This window comes from Carcharhinus amblyrhynchos, chromosome 16, assembly GCF_965287045.1.
Source record: "Carcharhinus amblyrhynchos chromosome 16, sCarAmb.v2.hapA, whole genome shotgun sequence".
Taxonomy (NCBI): Eukaryota; Metazoa; Chordata; class Chondrichthyes; order Carcharhiniformes; family Carcharhinidae; genus Carcharhinus; species Carcharhinus amblyrhynchos.
The window spans coordinates 58,461,063-58,485,655 of record NC_137339.1 but is presented as its reverse complement, the minus strand read 5'-3'; the positions used below and the strand labels follow the sequence as shown (position 1 = coordinate 58,485,655).

Genomic DNA, 24,593 nt, shown 5'->3' with positions numbered 1-24,593 from the left:
CTTAATACTGAAAGTGGCTTAGACATTCAAATTTAAGAAATTCAGGCACAATACAATCTAGTTTAAAAACACAATTTTATTGTCAGCAGTTTTGTTAAAAATAACTTGGCTGGAGTTTGAAGTACAATTCAGTGCTATTAAAATAAATACTATTCCATACAAAAAACTCCTTCATGGAAATGAAAGGTAGCAGAGATATTACACAGGAAATAATTTTTAAAAAAAACTAACACTGTGTTATGCTTCAACCGAACAAGCCTAGTCCAATGTTCATTTCTTTCCGTTGGTCACATTAAGTTAAACAAAACCTTTATCTAGCGAAACATTAAATAATAAATGTTACTAGCAGCATAAAAAAAAAAGTTTGTCTTTTTGTAGCTGAGAAAGGTTCCAGCTCATAGGCCATTAATGTGGAGATGAAACCCAAGTAGATACAGACTTGCCCAGGGAGGAATGTCCATTGTACCAGAACAAAACCAAACAAAGTAGGTGTAAGGGTAGAATCTGGAACAGTCCCCCAAGCCCATTTACAGCATTAAATTTTTAATGTTATTAAATTTTAAATGTTCACTCACTGACCACCAGTCTTGAATCTCTAATAAGAAAATTGAGTCACGCTGCCCAATTAAATCTATATTCATCTTGAATCTTGCAAAGAATGAGCTTTTGGGCCCTGTGGGTAACGACTGGATTCCAGTTCTAAAGCCCATAAAAGTTTTCTTTTTAAAAATCACTGAAGTCTCCAGAATCGCACCAGTCTTAGCACTCCCGAAAGAATCACAGAAACTGCAGCACAATAAACTGTGAACTCTTCAACCAAACTATCTACTTTAAAACAAGTGCTGAAAATCTGAAGTGAAATAGTAAATGCTGGAAATACCCTGCATCTGTGAAGAGAGGGAAAGTTTAGGGGCAATATTTCAATTCAATTACCTTTATCAGAACAAATTCTGACAGGAGTGAATCAACCTGAAACATTGCCTAGACGTTTATCTCTCAACATATTTACTTTAATCTCATCTCCCCAGCTGCACAAACAGGCAAACTCATCGTGTGCTGTGACATTTCCATATATTGCTAATTGAAAAACCTAATTTTTACAAGTTTATTTCTATTCACCATATTAGTGCAACACGACCAAATGTGTTTGGCACAACTTATCTCTCCGCTCAGCCCAGATAGTGGCAAAACTCCAGGGTAACCCCAGAAGACACTCATTAAGAAATATTATTGCCAGAGAGTTGTTTGAATGAAAATTTGAAGTTTGGAACTAAAAAGAAGAGTTTTTTATTGCAAGATATGCTGTGTGATGCAATCTTGTGCAAAATAGTAAATACCACCTTGCACTTTAGTGCCACACAAATAGTGTACTGAGACAATGTGCTGGTGAATGCAGGCACCTCAAACTTAAATCCGTGCTCCACTGAAGAAATCTATCTGCTCAGTAGCTCAATTTCCCATATGTATAATGGAAACTTGAACAGAACACAGTCCACAGAGAAAAACTTAAATCCTGCTGTACTTGCTGGTCAGTAATCAGATGGTACTACATAAAACCAGTGGTTAAATAAGGAATAGCTCAGTAGCATCATGGCAGCACAGGCACAATGGGCTGAATGACCTCTTTCTGCATCATAACCTTTCTATGGTCAAAAGCCAAAGCTCTTAATTCTCCAACAATGTTACAGAAAGAGCACTCAAAAAGTGAAGAAGCCCTCAGGCCAGACAACTCAAATAAGACTTTCAATTCAAAACTATCTTGTAGTTAAGGCAAAAAGTGTATTAAAATTAAATGATTGTATTTGTGAGCACTTTCTCACTTCAAGCTCCTCCTTTTCAATGAATTAGTGATTTATGTAAGAAAAAGAAATGCACAGCCAATCTGACTACAGCAAGGTTCCACCACTGGTTATAAGTGATCAGTTTATACACATTTGATAGTATTAAAAAGGAATGTTAACTACAGTAATGGAAAATCTCTCCTTTGAAATAATGCCTTAGGATCTTTAATGTTGACTTGAACATGAGAAGGGTGGAATTACTGATGGCTGTGTAGCTATCTGTGCTAGTATTCGATGGAATGCTTGAACCACAACCTTCTGATCCCATGAACACCAAATTAAATTTTGATTTTGCATACTTTCAAGTGCTTTTAAAATGCTGAAGAATCTATTTGAAGTGAAACAGGTCATGAAGAGCACAACCCAGCTTCTTTTACCAATGCAACAAGTTCTCCATCCCACACAGCCTAGCTTAGGAATTCTAGCATTGTGATCTGTCCCATTTAACTGGGTGATATTGGGTTTGGTGCAACAAAAGGGTTGTTTTCTTGTATCTGCAAGTGGCTACAGAATTATCCTAGGTATCCAACCAATGGCCAAAATCAGTACAGCTCCTCCGGATCAGAAGACAGTCCTAAGCATGGTCACTGAGATAGCGGTGATATGTAAAGGGTTATTCATAGAATCCTACAGTGCAGGAGGCCATTCGACCCATTGAGTCCGCACGACCTCAATCCCACCCAGGCCCTATCCCCATAACCCTATGCATTTACCCTAGCTAGTCCCCCTACACTACGGAGCAATTTAGCATGGCCAATTCACCTAACCCGCACATCTTTGGACTGTGGGAGGAAACTGGAGCACCTGGAGGAAAGCCACGCAGACACAGGGAGAATGTGCAAACTCCACACAGTGATCCGAGGCGGGAATCAAACGCAGGCGCTGAGGCAGCAGTGCTAACTGCTGTGTCACTGTGCTGCCCCCAATTAAAACAGACACTGCCGCTACGTTGTCACGGAACTTGGCAGCATTATAAAGCTCTGCTGTAATTCTAATAATACATAAGTAACGTGACTTTGGGATGTGATGGAACTGTATTTCCTACTGTAACTTACTGCCAGTCAAAACATGTTCCTGTAAAGATGACTAATAATTAAAGAGGAAGCATCTCTATTAAAAAGTGCTAGATACAAGTACAACACACTGAAAGCCTTCACTAATGTTTCAGTGTTTTAGGAATGTCAACACCTCAATGTAGATCATCTATGGCAACTGCGTGGTACAATTCTATCTAGGCTAAATTGTAAACACTAATGAAACAAAGATTACCAAAACCTAGTTATCCACAGATTCACAGGAACTTTCATATAAAACCATAACTGTTAAGCATTTCTTGATATTACGGCAACATTCTTGGCTTTCTCACGCATTTGCTCTTTGTATATAAATTTACTAGCTCTGTGACACCGCTGTACAGTATTATACTTCTTACTATGACAGAGGCCTGTTTCTTGAAGAATGTTGCACTGAATGACAGAACTGGATCCAAATTCCAAAAGTTTAACTTCCTAATCTTAATACTGAAATTTAAAACACCCATGCTGGAATACTTGCTGTTTGGGACTAACAGTTGGGCTGTTAGGTACGAAAAGTCAAAACATTTTTTTCCCAAGTTTTGATTATGTTGAGCTTAATAGCATAATTATGCCAGCAGAATCCAAGTTAATCCCTGATTTCCAACAAGTCTTAATCACAATAGCTTGTCCAAATTGCCAGTGAAACATTTGTATGCCCTGTACCTCAACCCTTGCTCAAAGCTGCTAGGTGTTGAATCTTGCTGGATTAGAATCAGAAGGTGCTTCTTCAGTGCCTCACCCACATGGCAAGTCACAAGCTGTGAAGACAATGAACATCAGTAGGTTGCTGGGCGCCACGCTGATCCAGCCCTTACATAAACTACTGGACAATGATCAGGAATGGGAATACAAGCTGTTCTGGTCTGGCATTGCTGAGGCTAATTACAATAATCCTACTGGCCACCCTGACCAGTTAAGAGTCCAGATGAAGGACTGAACCCGATCTGTCATCCTCAGTTGCACAAGAACTTTGCCAATTGATCCACCAGCAAAAGTACTGTCTGCTGATCAATGGCACAAATATGGTTTTGTTTTTAATCTCTGCAAATATTTTGGGCCACAAAATCTGACATAGAGATCACAAGCTCCAACTTACTGATCTTTGCCATCTCTCAATTTTTCTGCCAATATTATAAGATACCTAGTAATAAATATTATAACCCAGTACTTCCCTCTGTGCACCAGTTCTAATACACTCTCTCCAAATCAAATCCTCCAGGAAAACATGCGCACTGCACAGGCAGAACACAATTATAATTGGCACGCAGTAGTATGGAGCGTCCCACCGAAACAGAGCAAGAAGCAAACAAATCCAAGTTGCTTTACACTTCTTAGATCTGCAGCTCTGGTAAACAAGGGAAATGAAATGCACAGTGGGAAGCAGTCGGCTAAACAGTCCAGAGGCGAACAACATATTTCTCAACAACCCTCATCCACTACTCCACTGAAGTCGCTGCCATTGGCATTTTGATACTTCCTCTTGCAGATGCTGTCAACTCTTCGATTTCAGCATTTAATTTGCGAATTACCCACTCCATTGCTTCTCGTCCCTGTGTAGAAAAACACAGACAGCAATGTTAAAATACTGGTCAAAACAGTGTAAATCATTCATTATATGTAGTGAAAAGAGAAGTTGGATGAGACCACTATAAACCAATGCAGCAAGATGAGATTCCTAAAGCAACTTCAGGGCGGTATGGTGTTAACATTGCTGCCTCACAGAGCCAGGGACACTGGTTTATTTCTAGCCTAGAGGTGTGGAGTTTGAACATTCTCCCCATGCCTATGTGGGTTTCCTCCCACACACCAAAGATGTGCAGGTAGGTTGTGCTATAGGGATTCCATGATTCTATGTACTTAGCCTGTCAATTAAATCATACAAAACCATTCCACGCTTCATTCATAATTACTGTTGGTCAATTTGAGGGGAAACAGAATACTAAAAGTCAGACAGAATCTCTATACCTGATAACAAAGAAGTGCTATCAGGTGAGGACATCAGGCTTGCATACTGAGCTGACTAGGTGGGCCCATACATCCCTGAAGGATGGCGTAGTGATAATGTCACTGGATAATTAGCCAAAGGTCCAGGCTCTAAGCACTGGTTTCAAATCCCAGACGTGGATGTGCCGGCGTTGGACTGGGGTAAACACAATAAAAAGTCTGACAACACCAGGTTTTAGTCCAGCCGATTTATTTGATAGTAAATGCACAAGCTTTCGGGTTAGTCCCTTCGTCAGGTGAATGAAGAGTTCTGGCCTCAGACAGAGCATATAAAGCACAGACAGTTTACAGATTACTGATTAGAATGCGAATCTTTACACCTAACCTGCTGTTTAAGTCTTGAAGTGGCCGACAATGTGAGTGGAAGGAGCACTGATCACAGGTTAAAGAGATGTGTATTGTCTCCAGACAGTACAGTGAGTGAGGTTTTGCAAACCCAGGCAAGTGTTGGGGGTTACAGATAGTGCGACATGAACCCAAGATCCTTGTTGAGACCGTCCTCATGTGTGTGGAACTTGGCTATCAGTCTCTGCTCAGCGACTCTGCGCTGTCGTGTGTCGTGAAGATTCGCATTCTAATCAGTAATTTGTAAACTGTCTGTGCTTTATATGCTCTGTCTGAGGCCAGAACTCTCCATTCACCTGATGAAGGGACTAACCTTGTGCGTTTACTATCAAATAAATCGGTTGGACTAAAACCTGGTGTTGTCAGACTTTTTATTGTGTTCAAATCCCAGCACAGCAGCTGCTAGAGTGTAAATTCAGTTAATAAATCTGCAATTTAAAGCTAGTCTCACTAATTGTGACCATGAAACTATCATTGATTGTTATAAAAACTGGTTCACTAATGTCCTTTTAGGGAAAGAAATCTGCCATCCTTACCTGGCCTGGCCTACATGTGAATCCGGACCCACAGTAATTTAGTTCATTCTTAACAGTCCCGTGCAATGACCTAGCACTGCCTGCAAGTTCCAAGCACACACCATCCTGACTCTCTCCATATTCACATAATAGGAGCTATTTTTTATATATATATCTACATCCATTCCTCCAATGCATCCAACTTAGAATCCTCTGTGTGGGTACACTGAGTTTAGCCACACCACCCGGGCTGCAGCGGTTCAAAGAGGTGGCTTACCACCATCTTTCCAAGGACAACAAATGCTGACCTTATCAATGACGTCTGCAGCCCATGAAGTAATAAAGGGGAGGCAATGTCCTAGTAGTATTACTGCTAGACTATTAATCCAGAAATTCAGCTGATGTTCTGGGGACCCGAGTTTGAATCCCCCCCACAGCAGATGGCGGAATTTGAATTAAAAAAATCTGGAATTAAGAATCTACTGCTGACCATGGAACCACTGTCGGAAAAACCCTTCTGATTTATTAATGTTCTTTAGGGAAGAAATCTGCTGTTCTTACCTGGTCTGGCCAACATGCTGCTCCAGAGTCACAGCAACGTGGTTGATTCTCAACTGAGCGGGGTGATAAATACTGGCCAGCCAGGGAACCCATGTTCCATAAATAAGTATTTTTTTTAAATTCCAGAATATCCACAGAGAGATAGAGAAGAACTATCAACATCCTTAGAACCATACTAGGAAAAAATGTTGAGGGAGGGGAGAAGCATACTGAATAAGCTATTATTCTGGATGGGTAATTCAAAAAGAAAATGAACTTTCTTCCGTCTTTTCACTTATGGTTCTATTTTCCCAACACTTATACTCACTTTATTTGCATTAGCAGAGATGGTGTTTGCCATTATTCCTTCCATGTAGCTGCTTAGGCTCACCCCTTTGACACTGATTATAGCTTCTTGGGTAAGGATTGTTCTGAAACAACAAAACAGAATCATACATTTGAAGTCCTACTGGAAGAAAAAGGGCAATATAACAGAAATGACGTGTACAAATTGCTCTGAATTAATATCATACAATTTCCAAGTTCCTCTTCCCCTCAAGGTCTGCTTCAAAGATGTATGATAGAAAGCTCCTGAGCTACTTCTGCCTTTAGATGCCAAAGTAACCTCTGAGGGAACGTCATGTGGACCAGCCATTGGTTAAACCTCCCAACACAAAAAAGATATAGTAGGAAGGCAAACCAAGGACCAGATAAATCTAACAATCTAATAATTCCTGGGTCTGTCATCTGCCTTATTCAACCTCATGTGGAATTTAGAAGAATGAGTGATCTCATTGAAACGTATAAAATTCTGATAGGGCTGGACGGACTGCATGCTGGGATGTTGTTTCCTCAAGCTGAGCGTGATGGCAGGGGGGTTGTTCTAGAAAAAGGGGTCACAGTCTCAGGATATGGATAAAAGGGGTCACAGTCTCAGGATATGGATAAAAGGGGTCACAGTCTCAGGATATGGATAAAAGGGGTCACAGTCTCAGGATATGGATAAAAGGGGTCACAGTCTCAGGATATGGATAAAAGGGGTCACAGTCTCAGGATATGGATAAAAGGGGTCACAGTCTCAGGATATGGATAAAAGGGGTCACAGTCTCAGGATATGGATAAAAGGGGTCACAGTCTCAGGATATGGATAAAAGGGGTCACAGTCTCAGGATATGGATAAAAGGGGTCACAGTCTCAGGATATGGATAAAAGGGGTCACAGTCTCAGGATATGGATAAAAGGGGTCACAGTCTCAGAATATGGATAAAAGGGGTCACAGTCTCAGAATATGGATAAAAGGGGTCACAGTCTCAGAATATGGATAAAAGGGGTCACAGTCTCAGAATATGGATAAAAGGGGTCACAGTCTCAGAATATGGATAAAAGGGGTCACAGTCTCAGAATATGGATAAAAGGGGTCACAGTCTCAGAATATGGATAAAAGGGGTCACAGTCTCAGAATATGGATAAAAGGGGTCACAGTCTCAGAATATGGATAAAAGGGGTCACAGTCTCAGAATATGGATAGGCCATTTAGAACTCAGATGAGGAGAAACTTCTTCAGAGCATGGAGTCTAGAGATTTCTAGACTCTAAAGGTGAACCTGTGGAATTCTCTACCACAGAAGGCTGTGGAGGCCAAGTCACAACATATTTAAGGAGGAAATAGATAGATACAGTCTAAAGGTGTTGAGGGATGAAGGGACAACGTGGGAGTATGGCATTGAAATAGAAAATCAGCCATGATGACATGAAAGCGGAGCAAGCTCGAAGGGCCATATGTTCTACTCCCGCTTCTATTTTCTCTACTTCAATATATTATTAAATAGCTAAGTTTTTAAAATAACAGAAAACAAAACAGCAGCCTAGAACTCTGGAGGTTGACTCTATATTTCACTGCTAATTTCTGTTCTTAGCCTAGCTAATGTAAGGGTGTTCCCTCTCTGTTTGGTGCCTGCAAAGCAGACAGCGGACTTGTTGCTGGTCACCCAAGAGGAAAACGTGGAGTCATCTAACAAGGTGAAAGAGAAATAAAAGGACTTCAAATCCACATGTGAATTAACAATAAAGCTGCACAATAAAACTAACTCAACCAACAATGCGCTTGCACCTACTTTTCCGGGTCCTGTGGGTGGGGTTTGTATTCCAACCGTTCGTCCACCGATACTAGATTTGTTAATGTTATCTGAAAAATAACGCAATTAGAAAACACAATTGAAACACCAAGCAGAACAGTTCTACATCAAGATGCTCAAACATACACTACAGTAACCAATAACATGATCACTGTTAATATCCTATCAAAATGAATGGGGAACCGAGTGGTGCAGTGGATGACACGCGTGGCTTCACCTTGAGATTTGGGTCCATATCAAATCCAGAATAATGGTTTGTCTGCAGACTGCGAGAGATGTCAGTTGGGTGGTCTCATGTGGCAGAGATCACAGCATAAAATTGTACCCAATTTTGAAGAGACAACATTGGTGTTTCAGCAAATCACCACTGGTACGACAGACGTTGTCGTTCTGAAGTAGTGTCACAGTAAATTGAATTTCACACTATTGCACAGTTCCACATGCTATGAGAATAACAATGCTGAATTATATAGGAAGCTTTAAACTAGAAACAGACCATTTGGTCCACTAGGCCCATGCTGGTGTCAATGCTCCACAAGCGCCTCCTCTATTTAATCATACCATCGTACCTTTCTATTCCTTCTTCCTTTTGTGTACTCATCCAGTCCACCTTCAACGTATCAATGCTATTTGCTTCAACTACTCTGTGGTCATGAGTTCCACCTTCTCACCACTCTCTGGATAAAAAAAATCTCTTGCATATCCTGTTGGATTTGTGACTATTTTATACTTATCACTCACAAGTGGAAACATCATTCTCAAATCTACCCTATCAAATCACTTCACAAGGCTTCCATCTGCTCACCCCTCAAACTTTTCCTTTCTAGGGGAAAGAACCCCAGCCTTTGCTGAGCTGTAGCCTCTCAGTTCCTTATAAATCTTTACTGCTGTTCTACAGCGCTATATCGTTCTTGTAATGTAGAGACAGAGGTGTTCCAACTGAGATTTTGTACATATTCAACATAGGTTCACTGATTTCCAATTCCATTACTCCACAACTGGATCCCTGTGCCTTGCTTTTAGACTTTTATGGCTTTCTTAACCTGTGTGTTTACTTGCAATGATTTGTGAAATATGAGAGTGTTCTATGCCCTAAAGTGAGAACTAATCACTGCAATAAGGACAAAGATGCAGACAGAAAGCAAAGGATTGCTTTGCATTGGTGCTTCTTTTTGATGCACTTCTACTGCATGATACAAGACAAGTCAATATTCACTCATGTTCTGTCATGTTGGCCATCTCAGGTGCCTGGAATTTTAGACACCCAGTCTAAAATTCATCCAGCCACCAATCCTTGACAGTGAGCAGCAAGAACAATTTGCACTGCAATAAATCCAGTGGTCTGTGAACTGGCACAACAATTTTTTTATGGAATGCGGGCGACAATGCCAGCACGTGTTGCCCATCCCTAACTGCCTTGTACTGAATAGTTTGTCAGGCCATTTCAGAGGGCAGTTAATAGTCAACCATACTGCTGTGGAGCTACATGTAGGCCAGACCAGTTAAGGATAGCAGATTTCCTTCATTAAAGGACATTAGTGAACCAGATGGGTTTTTATAATGACCGAGAATAGTTGCTCAATAGTTGGTTCATGCTCACCAACTCTGAGGCTTGCTTTAAATTCTAGATTTATTAGTTGAATTCAAATTCCATGAGCTGCTATGCTGGGATTTGAACCCATGTCCCCAGAGTATTGGCCTGGGCCTCTGAATTATTAGCCCAGTGATATCATTACTATCCCACTGTCTTCCCAGAACATTATATTGACTATTATACTGTTTCTCAATTGTGTTATTTTGCAGATTACATAAATAGATATTAACCATAAAGATGCTTAGATTTAAAAATACAACTGGTTCACTAATACCCTCCAGGGAAGGGAATCTTCTATCCCTACAGGAATTGTTTCCACTAAGAGGAAGGTCGGGAAGCAGAGGGCACTTTTAAGATAATTGGCAAAAAGGAGTGAGGAGTTATAATCTGAACTGCGCTAACTGAAAGGGGGTTGGAACGATTAGTTTAATTTGGTGTCATGTTCAGCACAACACTGTCGGCCAAAGGGCCTGTTCCTGTGCTCTACTGTTCTACGTGTGTGATTTTTCCCATAGCACACGGGTTACCACACTCAACCATTCATATGGTTACAATTTGCTGTCATGTCAATAGGTGGAAATGCTGTCCTGTAACATCTGCATCTTGTACACTGAATTTAGCTGTTATGAAAAACACAGTCTGCTCATTTCAGAATGTGGGCCAATTGCAGGAAATTCCTAAAACTATGCAATACTTCTGGTCAATAATACAGCTTCAGTTTCTACTAACATTTGCAGATCGAAGCTCCATGGTCCGTTTCATGGGATCCACGACAGAGTGTTCCTGCACATACGTTCGCGTCCTTGAGGCACCAATAAGCTGGAAAATTGGAATAAAGATCAAGGTTTTAGATAAAAATAACATTAATTCTTCCACCTGGCATTAATCAAAGCCACAGTAAACTTACTTCACACTCAGCATTTGACAAGAGCAATATGATATTGTACAGCATATGGCCGCCATCTAACCTCATGTGTTGAAGTCAGACAGCCCAGTTTCCCAATGCCATACTTTACTGACACAGTTGAGATGTCCAAGGAATCATCAATCAGTTGTCAAAGCAGACACAACCATTTCTTTTGGTAGCACCTTTCCATCTATGAAAAAGGAGGGAGACATCCCATTTCAAATGGACTGTCTTCACACGATGCACCTTTGCTGGTGGCTGAAGGGGCCAAACCCTGTGGGACAGATTCTGTCACAGGTTCCACTCATGAAGCTACCAAGTGGGTTGTTGTTTTCAGTGTTGGAGTCTGTAGCCACCGGCTACTGAGGTGATGCATGCCAGTCCAAAGGTGTTGCTGCCATTTTCCTCAGCTGTCAGCTAGTAACTCCCAGTGTGATCAGCAATGTCTAGGGTCATTATGTCACACATCCAAGCATCCTTGAAGAGAGCTTTGGGCTTCACCGTGTTCATCTGGCTCCAGCTACCCTATCATTCAGGATGTCCTTGGGGATGTGACCAAGTTGTATAGGATGTTTGGGAATGAGAAGCCAGAATAGGAGGTGGTGATCTCTAACACTTGTTCAGTTATCAAACTCCTCTCCCCACCCCTTTTGCTTCTATCAATTAAATGTGTCAAACATACTGATCCACCTACTTCAGTGCCAGAAACCCCCTTGTTTGCCGATTAGGCAATTGCAGGGAGAGTAGAGGAATGTAGCTGACCGGACTGCTCTACAGAAAGCCAGCATTAACTCAATGGGACAATTGATCTCCTTTTGTGCTGTCACAACTCTGACTCTAAGTATGTCACAGGCATTAGAGCAAGCCGTACAACAAATAAGGGGAGTTTGAGATGATATTTTTCAAGGGACTTAGCATGTCATTTACAAACAGCTCCGCTTTCACTCCCAATTCACGACACCATTCCATCTACATCACCCACAAAATGAAATTATTGACCAAACGGACACCACAATCTCTCCTATAGGCGAGGCATATTATGTTGATTAGTGGGGCACTAGCGCTTTCAGTTGATTTGGAGGGGGGAGGGTTCAGTCGAGTACACTTCTCTCAATTTAATCGAACAAGAAATTTTGTTTTATAAAATAGTTATATTTAGCAGAAACACAAATCTCACATGTAAAGCATTTGAACAGATTGTGACTGAACAGTAAATTGATATCTCCCAATTAAAAAAAACTCCAACTGGGTTAAATTCTTGTACTTAGACTAAGGGGTGGCATGGTGACACAGTAGTTAAGACTGCTGCCTCACACTGCCACGGAACCTGGGTTCAATTTCAGTTCGATTGACTGTATGTGGAGTTTGTGCGTTGTCTCCATGTCTGAATGGGTTTCCTTTGAGTCCTCCAGTTTTCACCAACAATCCAAAGATGCGCAGGTTAGGTAGATTGGCCATGCTAAATTGTCCCTTAGTGTCCAAAGATACACAGGTTAGATGGATTAGCAATGGTAAATGTACAGGGTTACAGGGCTAGGAAGGGAACGCCTGGATGGGATGCTCTTTTGGAGAGACGGTACAGATTCAATGAGCCAAATGGCTTCCTTCTGCACTGTAAGGAGTCTATGGTTCTAACCCCTGGATATAACTTGGAAAGAAACACGTTAGCAGTCATTAGACAAGAAATCAGATGTAATAAGAGTGTGGAGGAAATCAGTATCAAATAATGCCACCGTGTACTTCTCCACCTTCTCTCCTGTCCCCATCGTGTTAACTTTTTGAATGATTCAAAGTTGTAACCTGACCCACCTAGTCATTACGCACGAGTCACAGTGAAGGCCCTGAAAGGTGACCTTGTGTTATTTTGGCCTGCTTTTCTGCACATCAATCAATTGTGCAATAGGAGACGGCCTGGTGCAGAATTATGCAACTGAAGCCGTACACAACCACAACCTTTAACATACATTCCACGTCAGAATCAAAGTCCATCAGCATTTTTAATACAATTTACTGAACTTTAACCTGTCAGCCTGATTTAATAAAACAATTCATAGGCTCACTGGCAAAAATGAATCCCAATTCTGTGAATCTAAACCATTTAAATCCACCCTGCAGGATTCCATTCTTTTATAATGTTATCGTTCCTCCCTCGGCCATTACACAAAGTGGTTCTCTGTTTTCAGAGTACAGCATAATATACATAACCATTCACGGTAGCTTGCAGGTTGGAATGTCACAAGCCTGCGTAGATCAGTGAACCCAATATGGTTCAGAGCTCTGAATACAGCGCTCCTTATGGGCACAGTGGAGGTTCTGGAGGAGAGTGGCAGTTCTGGAATACTTCTGGTTCTTGTCCCCATTGTCAGATGGGATCATTTAATGAGTAGACTAATGGATTCTTTGTGAACAGTTTAGGTGCACAACATGCAGCTTTGTAAGAAAATTTTAGTCCATTTTCATTTAGTTAACAGGTCTCAAACTGTGCTTACTAATACATTTTGCTGTTGTAATTTGGAATTTATCTAGTGGGCAACAGTTTACCAACACATTTAATTAGTTTTGCCATATACGACATGATTGGACATGCTTAAGGAAATGATATGGTGTTGTATAAATGCCAGCTATCTTTAATAAGACTAAGAAAAATTCCATTGGAACTTCCAGAACATTAAAATCAAACAGGGCAATTCAGATTGGCAACTAGAAGCCCAATGCCTATTGTTGCCAGGGTTCCCGGTCATATGCTGCTCAGAAAATATTCAGGCAATTTACTTCAGCCTTGAATGTTAATTGACGTCAATACGTTTCCTTTACAATTTGCCAAGTAAAATGCCACCACAACAAATACAAGCGGGCACTGGGAGTTCAACTGAGAGAGCTCAAAATCTCCTCAGACTGCAACTTCATGTTTAAATGGGATGTGCGGCCAGGAGGTAGAATTCATTTTTTTTTACATATTCATTCAGATTACTTCTAAGAACAAGTTAAAAAAGTACAGATCCCTACCTATATTGTTTCATCCTATGCCTTGTGTATGGCAATCGAATATCTTTCCTGCCTGGCTGCAGTCCCTTCCAAGCTACTGAGTTTAAGTTACGATTTGGTCCTCTCCCTGACTAAAGACATCGCTCACAGAAGTCTTTCATCTATTTTGGGGACATCAGAATCCCAACCAACAAATTCAGGGTGATGGATCACAGGTCCCAACTAATTCCGGTCATTTGTAAAGAGCAGGTGATTCTGGAGATTGATCCTGCCGATCAGTAACAGTTTGGGTATGCTCTTTCGCTCAACCCCAAGTTCATCTCTGCAATATTTTAATTGTGCTATCGTTGATTGGGGGTTACTATATTTGGAGAAGCAGCAGTTAAACATGTCACCAAGTATAGTAACACATAATTCACAATACCACAACCAAAGGACACTGGCTCATCAGACAGGCACTGAGATACAATACAACGCTGCTATTGATGCCAAGCCAGTAAATTGCACATTTTCACATAACCTATAGCATCTGAGGGCAAGGTGGAGTATCTGGATATTAGGTGAGTGTTCTGGTTGCTCGGGACTGTGACTGGGTAAGTTCGATTTGATTTATTGTCACATGTATTGGTATATGGAAGGACGTGGAGGCTCTGGAAAGGGTGCAGAGGAGGTTTACCAGGATGTTGCCTGGCATGGAGGGGTTGGGTTACGAGGAAAGGTTGGAGAAACTGGGACTGTTCTCTTTGGAAAGACGGAGATCGAGGGGCGACATGATAGAGGTATATAAGATACTGAAGGGAATAGACAGGGTCAATAGTGAGAGACTGCTCCCTAGATTGGTTACGAATACAAGAGGACATGATTTAAGGGTGAGGGGGGAGAGGTATAATTTGGATATGAGAGGAAGGTTCTTTACGCAGAGAGTAGTGGGGGTATGGAACGCGCTACCGAGTGGGGTGGTGGAGGCGGGAACGTTGGACTCGTTTAAGGTTCAGTTAGATAGGCACATGAGTGAAACGAGGATGGAGGGTTATGGTAGGGGTTATTGAATAAGGGTTAGAACCTCGGGAGACACCGGAAAGGCAGGCTTGTGATTAACGTTTTTGTCTTTTCACTCCGCAGGTGGAGGTCCACCTCGTTGTCAAACGAGGGGCATGCACACGGTGGGTTGTGCGTGGGCTGCTCCTGGAGGTTCCGGGAGTGGCCTAGTACTTCGTGTCGGTGTGTGTGCTTGATCCTGGACCGGTAGACGGGCGCCGCAACAGCTCGGTGACTAGCACTGCTAGCTGTGCAGATACATGGATTTGGGCCTGTGTCTGTGGGAGTTTGTGCATTCTCCCTGTGGTTGCGTGGGTTTCCTCCGGGCGCTCCGGTTTCCTCCCACACCCCAAAGATGTGCTCTTAGGCTGATTGGTTTTACCAGATTGACACTATTCTCCCCTGAATCTGGCTAAGTCAGGGGTTCTATTTGTAGATACGCAGGGTAGAATAGGTGTAGGGTGATGCGGCGGCGCGGGCTTGTTGGGCCGAAGGGCCTGTTTCCCGTGCTGGGTTGTTCTTTGTATATAGTGATAAGTATTGTCTCTTGTGCACCTTACAGACAAAGCACAATGTTCATAGGGAAGGAAAGGAGAGAGAAGTGGGGGAGCTGTGGTTCATTGAGCATGGCGGGAAATTGGTGGGGAGGAAATGTCACGGCCAGGTGCATTCACTGACCTTGACCATTCACAGAGTTTCACAGTAACTTCTTTGCAGTGTTAATGTAAGCCTTACTTTTGACAAGTAAATAAACTTTTAACTTTTTAACACAAGGTGCTTCAAATGGGAAACTGGATAAGCACCTGAAAATAGAAAATGTCTTAAATGTTTTTGAAAACAGGATAAGAAGATACATACACTTGGTACTTCAAAGGACAGGAAGCAGATAAATTGAGAGCAAAAAAAATCAGAAGGATAATACTTGCCAGGTGCTCAACGAAAAGCACCAGTGGTGTTCGGATGGAAAACAGCTCATTTATCCTTTCACCAGCAGATCAATGCTGTCTTGACTTGTCTTAAATGGGACAGTGTTGAAGGATATTGCTTTTGCAAAAAGAATTAGCAAAAACCCAAGATTCACAGAATATATAGGAATGTAGGTTTTGTTTTTTTACTAGCTAAAACAGATTGTAACAGTTCATAATGGAAGAACAGTACTTACTGATTTGACAACAGATGGTAGCCCCCATTCTGTACTGAGCAGCCTCTGACTGTGCAATTTGCCTTGGTCATCAATACGTCGATCTAATACATCTACTCCTACAACACAAGGGTTCATGGGATTGGGGTACTTCTGCATGGCAGCTTTAAACACTGTTTCCCATGGATGGCTGAGAAAGAAATACAAAGAAATCAGCAACAAAACAATGTTGAATTTTCTTAAAGACATAGATAATCTACAGTCGGAGTTTGTAAGCAGCCATATAGGAACGATACAAAAGCAATGAAAAGATGGAATATCCCTGACAGGTTAATTACCAGTCAAGACTTGAAGCTGTTTTCACTTGAGAAATTTAAATGAGGATCCAAGATTTTAAAGAGTGATGAGATAAGGCTGCAAATTATTTCTACTAGCTAGTCACTTTGTTATAGTATGGCTCAAATTCATCACCATAAAACATTCAAAGTAAGAACAGAAAATGCTGGAAACAGTCAACAAATCAGGGAACACCTGTGGAGAGAAAAAGTTAATGTTGCAAGGCAGTCAACTATTTCTTTATTCGTTCACGGGATGGGGCAAGGCCAGCATTTATAGCCCATCCCAAATTCTTTACATGGTCAAGTAGTTAGAGTGTGAAGGATTCTACAAAAGGGCTGTTGAAGCAGAAATCACAAAATATTTCAAGGTGAATTAGTTATTTTTTGAAAAGATTACGAAATCTGCGGGGCTAAGCAGGAGAGTGGGATTGGATTAGGCATGAAGAGTTCATAATCACCTCTGAAGATCCTGAAAAACTGTTACATAAACTATTATAAAATAAACTTTAAAATAAACTTATATGTTTAAATGTCAAACTTCTCCAAAGCACACATTTTAAAAATGTTTCCATCTCATTTACATGTTCCAGTGCATTTTATTTCACTTCCTAGCTTGCCGTCTGTGAGAATACTTCAATGTGATTCATTGCTTAGCTTGCCTGAGGATATCACTGCTGCTGAACCCTTGGAGATACACTTTACTTTTCACTGGATTGAAACTAAAGCCAGGAAAGAAAATCTGTGCCACTGACATGGTAAGATCTCTATGGGCAGCTCTCTGAGGTCAGTGGTGACTGCTGTTGCTTCACTACTGAATTAAATCCAGGCCATCTTCCCAATGTATTTGACGTATGCAGTAAACACCAACAGGAAGATCTTATCAAATTTGACTTGGCATTATTGGCCAAAGTTCCAGCCAGGATCTGGCATTGTGAAAATATGAAAAATCTTGAATTTTTCCCTTCCCCTTCATCACAGAGACCCATGATTTTAGGTATCAGAAGGGGGGTTTCAACTTGAACACTTCTGGCATTACTGAGAAATCCTATTGAAAACCCTCCAGAGAAACACTGTTTCAGCAACAAATGCTAACTGGACACCATCAGGGTAGCTTACAGAAGTATCTGACCAGTTCAGAAACTTACTAACTACAGCAGAATCACCAAGCCACAACCAATATCACAGTAACTTCGTTGCAGTGTTAATGTAAATCTATTTGTGACTAATAAATAAACTTTAACATTGGAAGAAAGAACATTATCTATGAAAAGATGATTTAAAGACAAGATAATTTAATTCAAAAGGAACAGCATATCATATTGAAAATTTTCCCTCTTAAAATTTAAGCAACAATAATTCAGTAATGTCCTTCTGGGAAGGTAAATCTGACGTTCCTGGCTGCGTCTGGTCTTCACATGATGCCAACCTACAGTAACATGATTGACTCTTCTGTCCAAAATGGTCTTGCAAGTCAGGCAGTTCTGTCAAATGTACTGAACAGAGCAGAAGTAGGCCCCTCGGGTATTCACTAAGATCACGGCTGATTTGTTTGTGTTGAGTTCTATATTCCCATTTACCCTCAATAACCTTTGATTCCCTTTTCACCTTGACCATAAAAGCATTCAATGACCCTATCTTCCTTGCTTTCTGAGACAGAGTTCCAAAGTTGCATATTCCTCAGGAAAATTGCTCCTCATTTCTATCCTATAAAAGGTGATTCCTAATTTTAAAACAGCGCCACCAGTTCTGGACTCACCCACAAAGGGTAACATCCTTCCCATCTCCACCTTGTCATTGCCGTTCAGGATCTTGTGTATTTCAATTAAGTCATCCTCATGCAACTCCAGATGAAACAAGCCCAGCCTTTCCTCATAAGATAATCTGCTCATTCCAGCATCAATCTATTAACCTTCTCTTAACTGCCTCCAACACATCTGCAGCCTTTTCTTAAATAAGATGCCCAAAACTACACACAGTATGAGACTGGTCTCAACAATGTTCTGCATAAGCGATGATGTGGAGATGCCAGTATTGGATTGAGTGGACAAAATGAGAGGTCACACACACCACATTTTAATCCAACAGGTTTATCTGAAAACACAAGCTTTTGGAGTGCTGCTCCTTTGTCAAGTGAACCTCCCATTTTGAATACAGGGGTTATATTTGCTACTTTCCAATCTGATGAAACTTTTCCAAAATCTATGAGATTTTGGAGAACTAACACCAAGACATTTATTACTTCATCAGCCGCCTTGTTTAAGGATGAAGTCCATCTGAACCATAGACTTGTCAGCCCATAGCTCCATTAGTTTGCTCAGTACAGCTTCCCTAGCAATTATAATTTCACCAAATTCCTCTCTTCCTTCCATCCCCTGATTTACAGCTATTACGGGAATGTTTTTTGTACTCTCTACAATGAAGACAGAAGCAAAATAATTTCATTAGCCACTTCCTTATTATTTATCATTAACTCCCTATTGTCACTGTTCAGAGGACCAACACTCACACTACTCTCTTCCTTTTAACATACCCGTACAAATGCTTGCTATCCACTTTTACATTTGTAGTGGCTTTCTCTCAAATTGTACAATTTCTTTCACCCGATTAAAATTTTGGTCATTCCCTGTCATTCTTTAGATTCTGACCAGCCACTCACCTTTGTGCAGTTGTGTGCTTTTTCCTTAAGTGTCATTCTTTCCTTAACTTCTTTAGTTAAGCAGAGATGGTGGATCTCCCCTTTAGAATTTTTCTTTATAGTCGGAAAAGTCAAAGAAGAATAAAACTGGACAGACAACCCAGTGTTAGCCAGGCAGTGAAAACAGCAAAGACACATGTTCAATCTACTTTCTGGGGGCTTGTGTCAAACTGGGGAGACCCATCCCAGAACTAGGCAGGCAATAATTTGACATAACTACATTCATCCAATCATACCTTATTGCCAAAGTCACAGAATAATCCATCCCCAGTTAAGTCCTGTCCCACCAGCAGAACAAACCCAGCAGAGGTGGTGGCACAATGGGGAGACAGTCAGAAAGGAGTTGCCCTGCAAATCCTCAAGATTGACTCCAGATCCCAAGAAGTCTCATGACATTAGGTCAAACATGGCGAAGGAAATCTCTTGCTGATACAGCCTACAGCCCTCCCTCAGCTGATGAAGCAATACCCCACCTCCCTCGTCACCGAGGGTGACAAAGACACAGAATGGACTCTGGTTGGGGAACTTCTGTGTCCATCATCAAGAGTGACTCATTAGTACAACTGAGCTGGCCAAGACCTAAAGGACATAAAGACTGAGTCAGCAGCAGGTGGTGAAGAATCAACAAGAGGGAAAAATCTCGTCCTCAGCAATCTACCTTATGCAGATGCATCATCCATGACAGTATTGATCACCACACAGTCCTTACAGAGACATAATCCCACCTTCATATTCATACCCTCCATCATATTGTGCGGCACTTTCGCTAAATGAGATATACCCGCATCTGTAACCTCAGTGCTCTTAAGTTGGGGGATCAACCCTGGTTCATAGACTCCTACAGTGCAGAAGGAGGCCATTTGGCCCATTGAACCTATCTTGAAAACATACCATGCTTTGGCCTCAACTATTTTCTGTGGTAGCAAACTCCATAGGCTTACCACTCTGTCCTCACCTCTACCCTGTATGCTCAGACTGTGACCCCTGGACTGATACTTCATTGATGACCTTCACTCCATCATAAGGTCAGAAGTGGGGATATTTACTGATGACTGAATGTCCAATGCCATTTGCCACTCCTCAGATATTGAAGCAGCTGGTGCCTTCATGCTGCATGACCTGGACAACTTCAGTCTGGGACTGAAGCGGAAAGTAACATTTATGGGCTAGCATTGCCACCTCACTGTGCCATGGACCCAAGTTCGATTCCTGGCTTGGGTCACTGTGCAGAGTTTGCACGTTGTCCCCATGTCTGCATGGATTTCCTTCAGGTTCTCCATTTTCCCCTCTCAGTCCAAAGGTGTGCTGGTTAGGTGCATCGGCCATGCTAAATTCTCCCTCAGAACAGGCGCCAGAGTGTGGGACTGGGGGATTTTCACAGTAACTTCAGTGCAGTGATAATACAAGCCTACTTGTGACAAATGCCAGTAAATGACCATCTCCAATGACAGAAAAATCTAACCATCATCCCATGACATTCAATTGCATTACCACCACTGAACCTCCCCGACTCTTGACATCCTGGGGGTTACCATCGATTAGAAATTGGGCTTGACTAGCCATACAAATACTGTGGCTACAAGAGCAAGTCAAAGGCTGCAAATTCTCTGGTGAGTAACTCGCCTCCTGACTCCCCAAAGCCTGTCCACCATCTACAAGGCACAAGTCAGGAGTGTGACAGAATGCTCTTCACTTGCCTGGATGCAGCTCCAATAACATTCAAGAAGCTTGAAGCCACCCAGAAGAAAGCAGCCCCACTTGATTAGCATCCCATCCCCTTCAAATTCGCTCTCTCCACCACTGTTGCACAGTGGCAGCAGCTTGTACCATCACCGTTGGCTAGGTCAAATTCCTGGAACTCCTTTCCAAATAGCATTGTAGGTACACCCACACCACGTGTACTGCAGCATTTCAAGAAGACACCATCCTCGTGGGTAATCAGGAAAGGGCAGTAAATGCTGGCCTAGCCAGTTACACCCACATTCCATGAACAAATAAAATGTATTCCAAACCTCCTTGCACAGTGCAATTTCCCTTAAGACTTAAATATTATAGTTGCAGTCCCTAGGTGATCTTTTTAAGCTGTTTATCTAGTTGCAATGAGATGCACATTCACTAACAACAAGGACAAAAATATGTACCGCACAGGAACTTAGAGGGCTTTCAACCCTCTAAGCCTGTGTTGATCATGATGTCCCAACTAAACAAAAAATCTTCTGCCCTTACTCAGTCCATATCCCTCTATTCCCTCCCTATTCATGTACCATCCAGATGCCTCGTAAATGTTGCTAATGTGCCTGTTTCCATCCACCTCCTCCAGCAGAACATTCCAGGCACCCGTCAGCTGCCTGAAAAACATCTCCCAAACACTCTTCTAAACTTTCCCCCTCTCACCTTGAACCTATGCCCCCTTGTAATTGACACGTCCACCTTGGGAAAAAGCCTCTGACTATCTACCCTATCTATGCCTCTCTCAATTTTGTAGACCTCTATTATGTCTGCCCTCAGCCTCTTCCTAGTGAAAACAATCCTACTTTATTCAACCTCTCCTTGTAGGCAACACCCTCGAGATTTGGCAGACCATGGTGAATCTTCTTTGCACTCTTTCCAAACTCCCACATCCTTTTGGTAATGTGGTGACCAGAACTGCACGCAATACTCCAAATGCAGCCTAACCAAGGTTTTATACAGCTGTAACATGATTTCCCAACTCTTATATTCAATGCCCCAGCTGATGAAGGCAATCATGCCATATACTTTCCTAATCACTTTGGACCCCTGTATTGCCACTTCTACTGGACTGGATCTGCATGCCCTGATACCTTTGTATGTTAATGTTCCTAAGGGTTCTCCATTCACACCTAAATATAAATATTTAGAAAGTCATATGTTTTTACACTGTAAAGCAGGAAAAAAAAGGAAATTTCATACTGAAACCAATCACAAGTGAATCCTACTCATAAGGGAATTTGCAAATTGGCCAGAGCTGGAAACCTGTAGGCCAATTAAAATCATTCCAAATTATTCTGCTGTTATATTACACTGAATCATGTAATTGCTTATTATAGCACAGCACAATTTTACCAGGAGCAACAACAGAACCACTGGTTTGTGTAAAGTCAATACACAAATTGTTACATAACACACTTAGAGCCAGTAAATCAGGAGATCAAATTACAACTCGAATCTAACTATAACTTGGGTACAAAAGGCCACTCAATTTGTTGCCACAGCAATGTAAAGCATTTAGCTGTGAGAAAGAGCATTATGACTTTTGTGCTGATTATGAGTACTGGTCAAGAAAATTGGTTTATCACGTGAGGTTTTGAACAGATTCAAACAGGAAATACATCTAAAAAAGTGTTTTTCTTGTCAAATTCTCCTCTTCTGTCCCATCAGCATGAACACTTCCCAGAGCAGAATTCACAGGCACAAGTTTCCTTGATGGAGAGTTATCACCCATCCGGCCCAACAGGTTATTGGACTGCAGATAGCACCATTACACAGCACAATCTTGTTCTCCCAGCAACAATCCTCAGCTAATGATGCTATTCATTCACCTGACTTTCCAAAGATTGCCCACCATCTACAAGTCAGAAGTACAATGGAATCTTGGTTGGGTGAGTGCAGCCTTAATAATATTCAAGAAACACAGCACCATCAAAAAGGGGTTCATCCACCACCTTAAGCATTCACTTCTGCTATCACCAGCTCATAATACCATCCACAAGATGTACTCCAGCAACTCACTAAGACTTGTTTGACGGAATAGCTGTGATTGTATTGACTGGCAGAGCAGATTTGAAGGATCTGGTGTCCTACCCTTACTTTTGCTTCTTGTGCTGTTCCAAGCCAATGATCTCTATCACCTAGAAAGATAAGGGCAGCAGAAGAATGGGAACACTAACACCACTGAAGACGCCCCCCACCCCCAGTCGCTTACCACCCTGACTTGGAAATATATTTTCGTTCCTTCATAGTCGCTGGGTCAAAATCCTGGAACTACTTCCCTAACAGTTGTGGGTGCACCTACACCTTAGGGACTGCTGCGGTTCAACAGTGTATTTCACCAGCACTTTCTCAAGGACAACTTAGGGATGGCTAATAAATGCTGGCCCAGCCAGCGACACTCATATCTCAAGAATGAACATAACAAGTTGTTCTCCATTTGTCACCCCAACAGAAAGGACCGATGCTAAAGTAACGCTAACATCACTTTGCCATAGTTCTTCCAACTTTCTGCAGCAAACTTTCTGGACTCTCAGTAAACTGTTAGCGTTCCGTTATGTGGAACAAACTGACATCACTGGGCTCACAGAAACACTGGGTAACGAGATTGCCTGCATGCTATGATGCACACCAAGATAACCTTTTAGCTTTATTATAACGTGAGGGGCGTCTGCGCTGGCCAAACATCAGCTTGAACAAACAAAAATACTTTCAAAATCAGGTGAGATAGTCCAAGGAAGATTTAAGAGAGCAAAAAATCACATTTTGCTTCTTAGAGGGAACTCCCTGGTTATGTAAATAGGGTTGAGAATTTGCAGCCACAAACCCTGGGCGTTTTCAGTTGTGAGCCGAGCCAGGGAAATGAGTGAAGCTGGCAGAGAATCAGGCTGGTCTATTCCCTCTGAGTGAGTGAGCCTGAAGAGTATTGACAGTCCACCGCCTCCTCCCTCCAGAGGTCAGCACATGGAGGCTGCTGTCACCTTGACTGCAATCACCCACCCAGCATCACCCAAAGGAGCTCAGCTCAGCCCAGCCCAGGCCGCGGCCCTCCTCACTCACCGCCGCCCGCCTGGCCCAGCCGGCGACTCCCCGGGCCGCTCCCTCGCCCCGGCTGCCGAGGCCCGGGGCTGCGCTTAGTGACTCTCGCACTCACTTGAACACATGCTCCGAGGTCCAGATCTTCATTTTGCCGGTGACCGGCTGACTCCCGAGCTACCCGCACTCCGACTGACCGAGCAAGCGCTTCAAACCAGCAGGCGGGCCCGGCGCTGACGTCAGCACGCCGTCCCTGAGCTGCGGAGGTCATGACGTCAGTACGTTGCTCACGCACGAGGATGGCCTCAACTGGGGTCTTGGGTTCATGTCAGATTTTCTGCATCCCCATGACTTGCCTGGGATTGCAAAATCTCACTTGCTGGTTTAAGTCTGATTTGGACAATTGAACACACGTAGGTTGACTCTGTAATGCGGTAGCGAGAGAGAGTGCACTATATGCTTTTGGAAGTACCAGATTTGAATCCAAGATTCTGACTTTGCTTTCAAGTAAACATGAAATGTCTCATGACACTTCTGAAGGCAAGTGAAGGAATTAGCTCTGGTGTCTGGGTCAATATTTATCCCTCAATCAACATTGCCTTAAAAAAATCATTTGGACATTATTACATTGCTATTTGTTACATGGATGAAATTTGAAATTCAGGTATCAAGTTGT

General features: G+C 42.1%; 1 protein-coding gene across 1 annotated transcript; it reads right to left on the bottom strand.

The window, feature by feature from the left end:
• Positions 1–56: 56 nt before the first annotated feature.
• LOC145354038 (PRELI domain containing protein 3B-like) lies at positions 57–24,130 on the bottom strand. The gene is made up of 6 exons (XM_080205148.1): positions 24,036–24,130; positions 16,142–16,310; positions 10,779–10,868; positions 8,435–8,505; positions 6,650–6,752; positions 57–4,467 (listed from the first exon to the last, which is right to left on the bottom strand). The coding sequence occupies exons 1-6, from the start codon at positions 24,065–24,067 to the stop codon at positions 4,354–4,356; spliced, it is 579 nt and encodes a 192-aa protein (XP_080061274.1). The 5' UTR covers positions 24,068–24,130; the 3' UTR covers positions 57–4,353.
• Between the last annotated feature and the right edge of the window lie 463 nt (positions 24,131–24,593).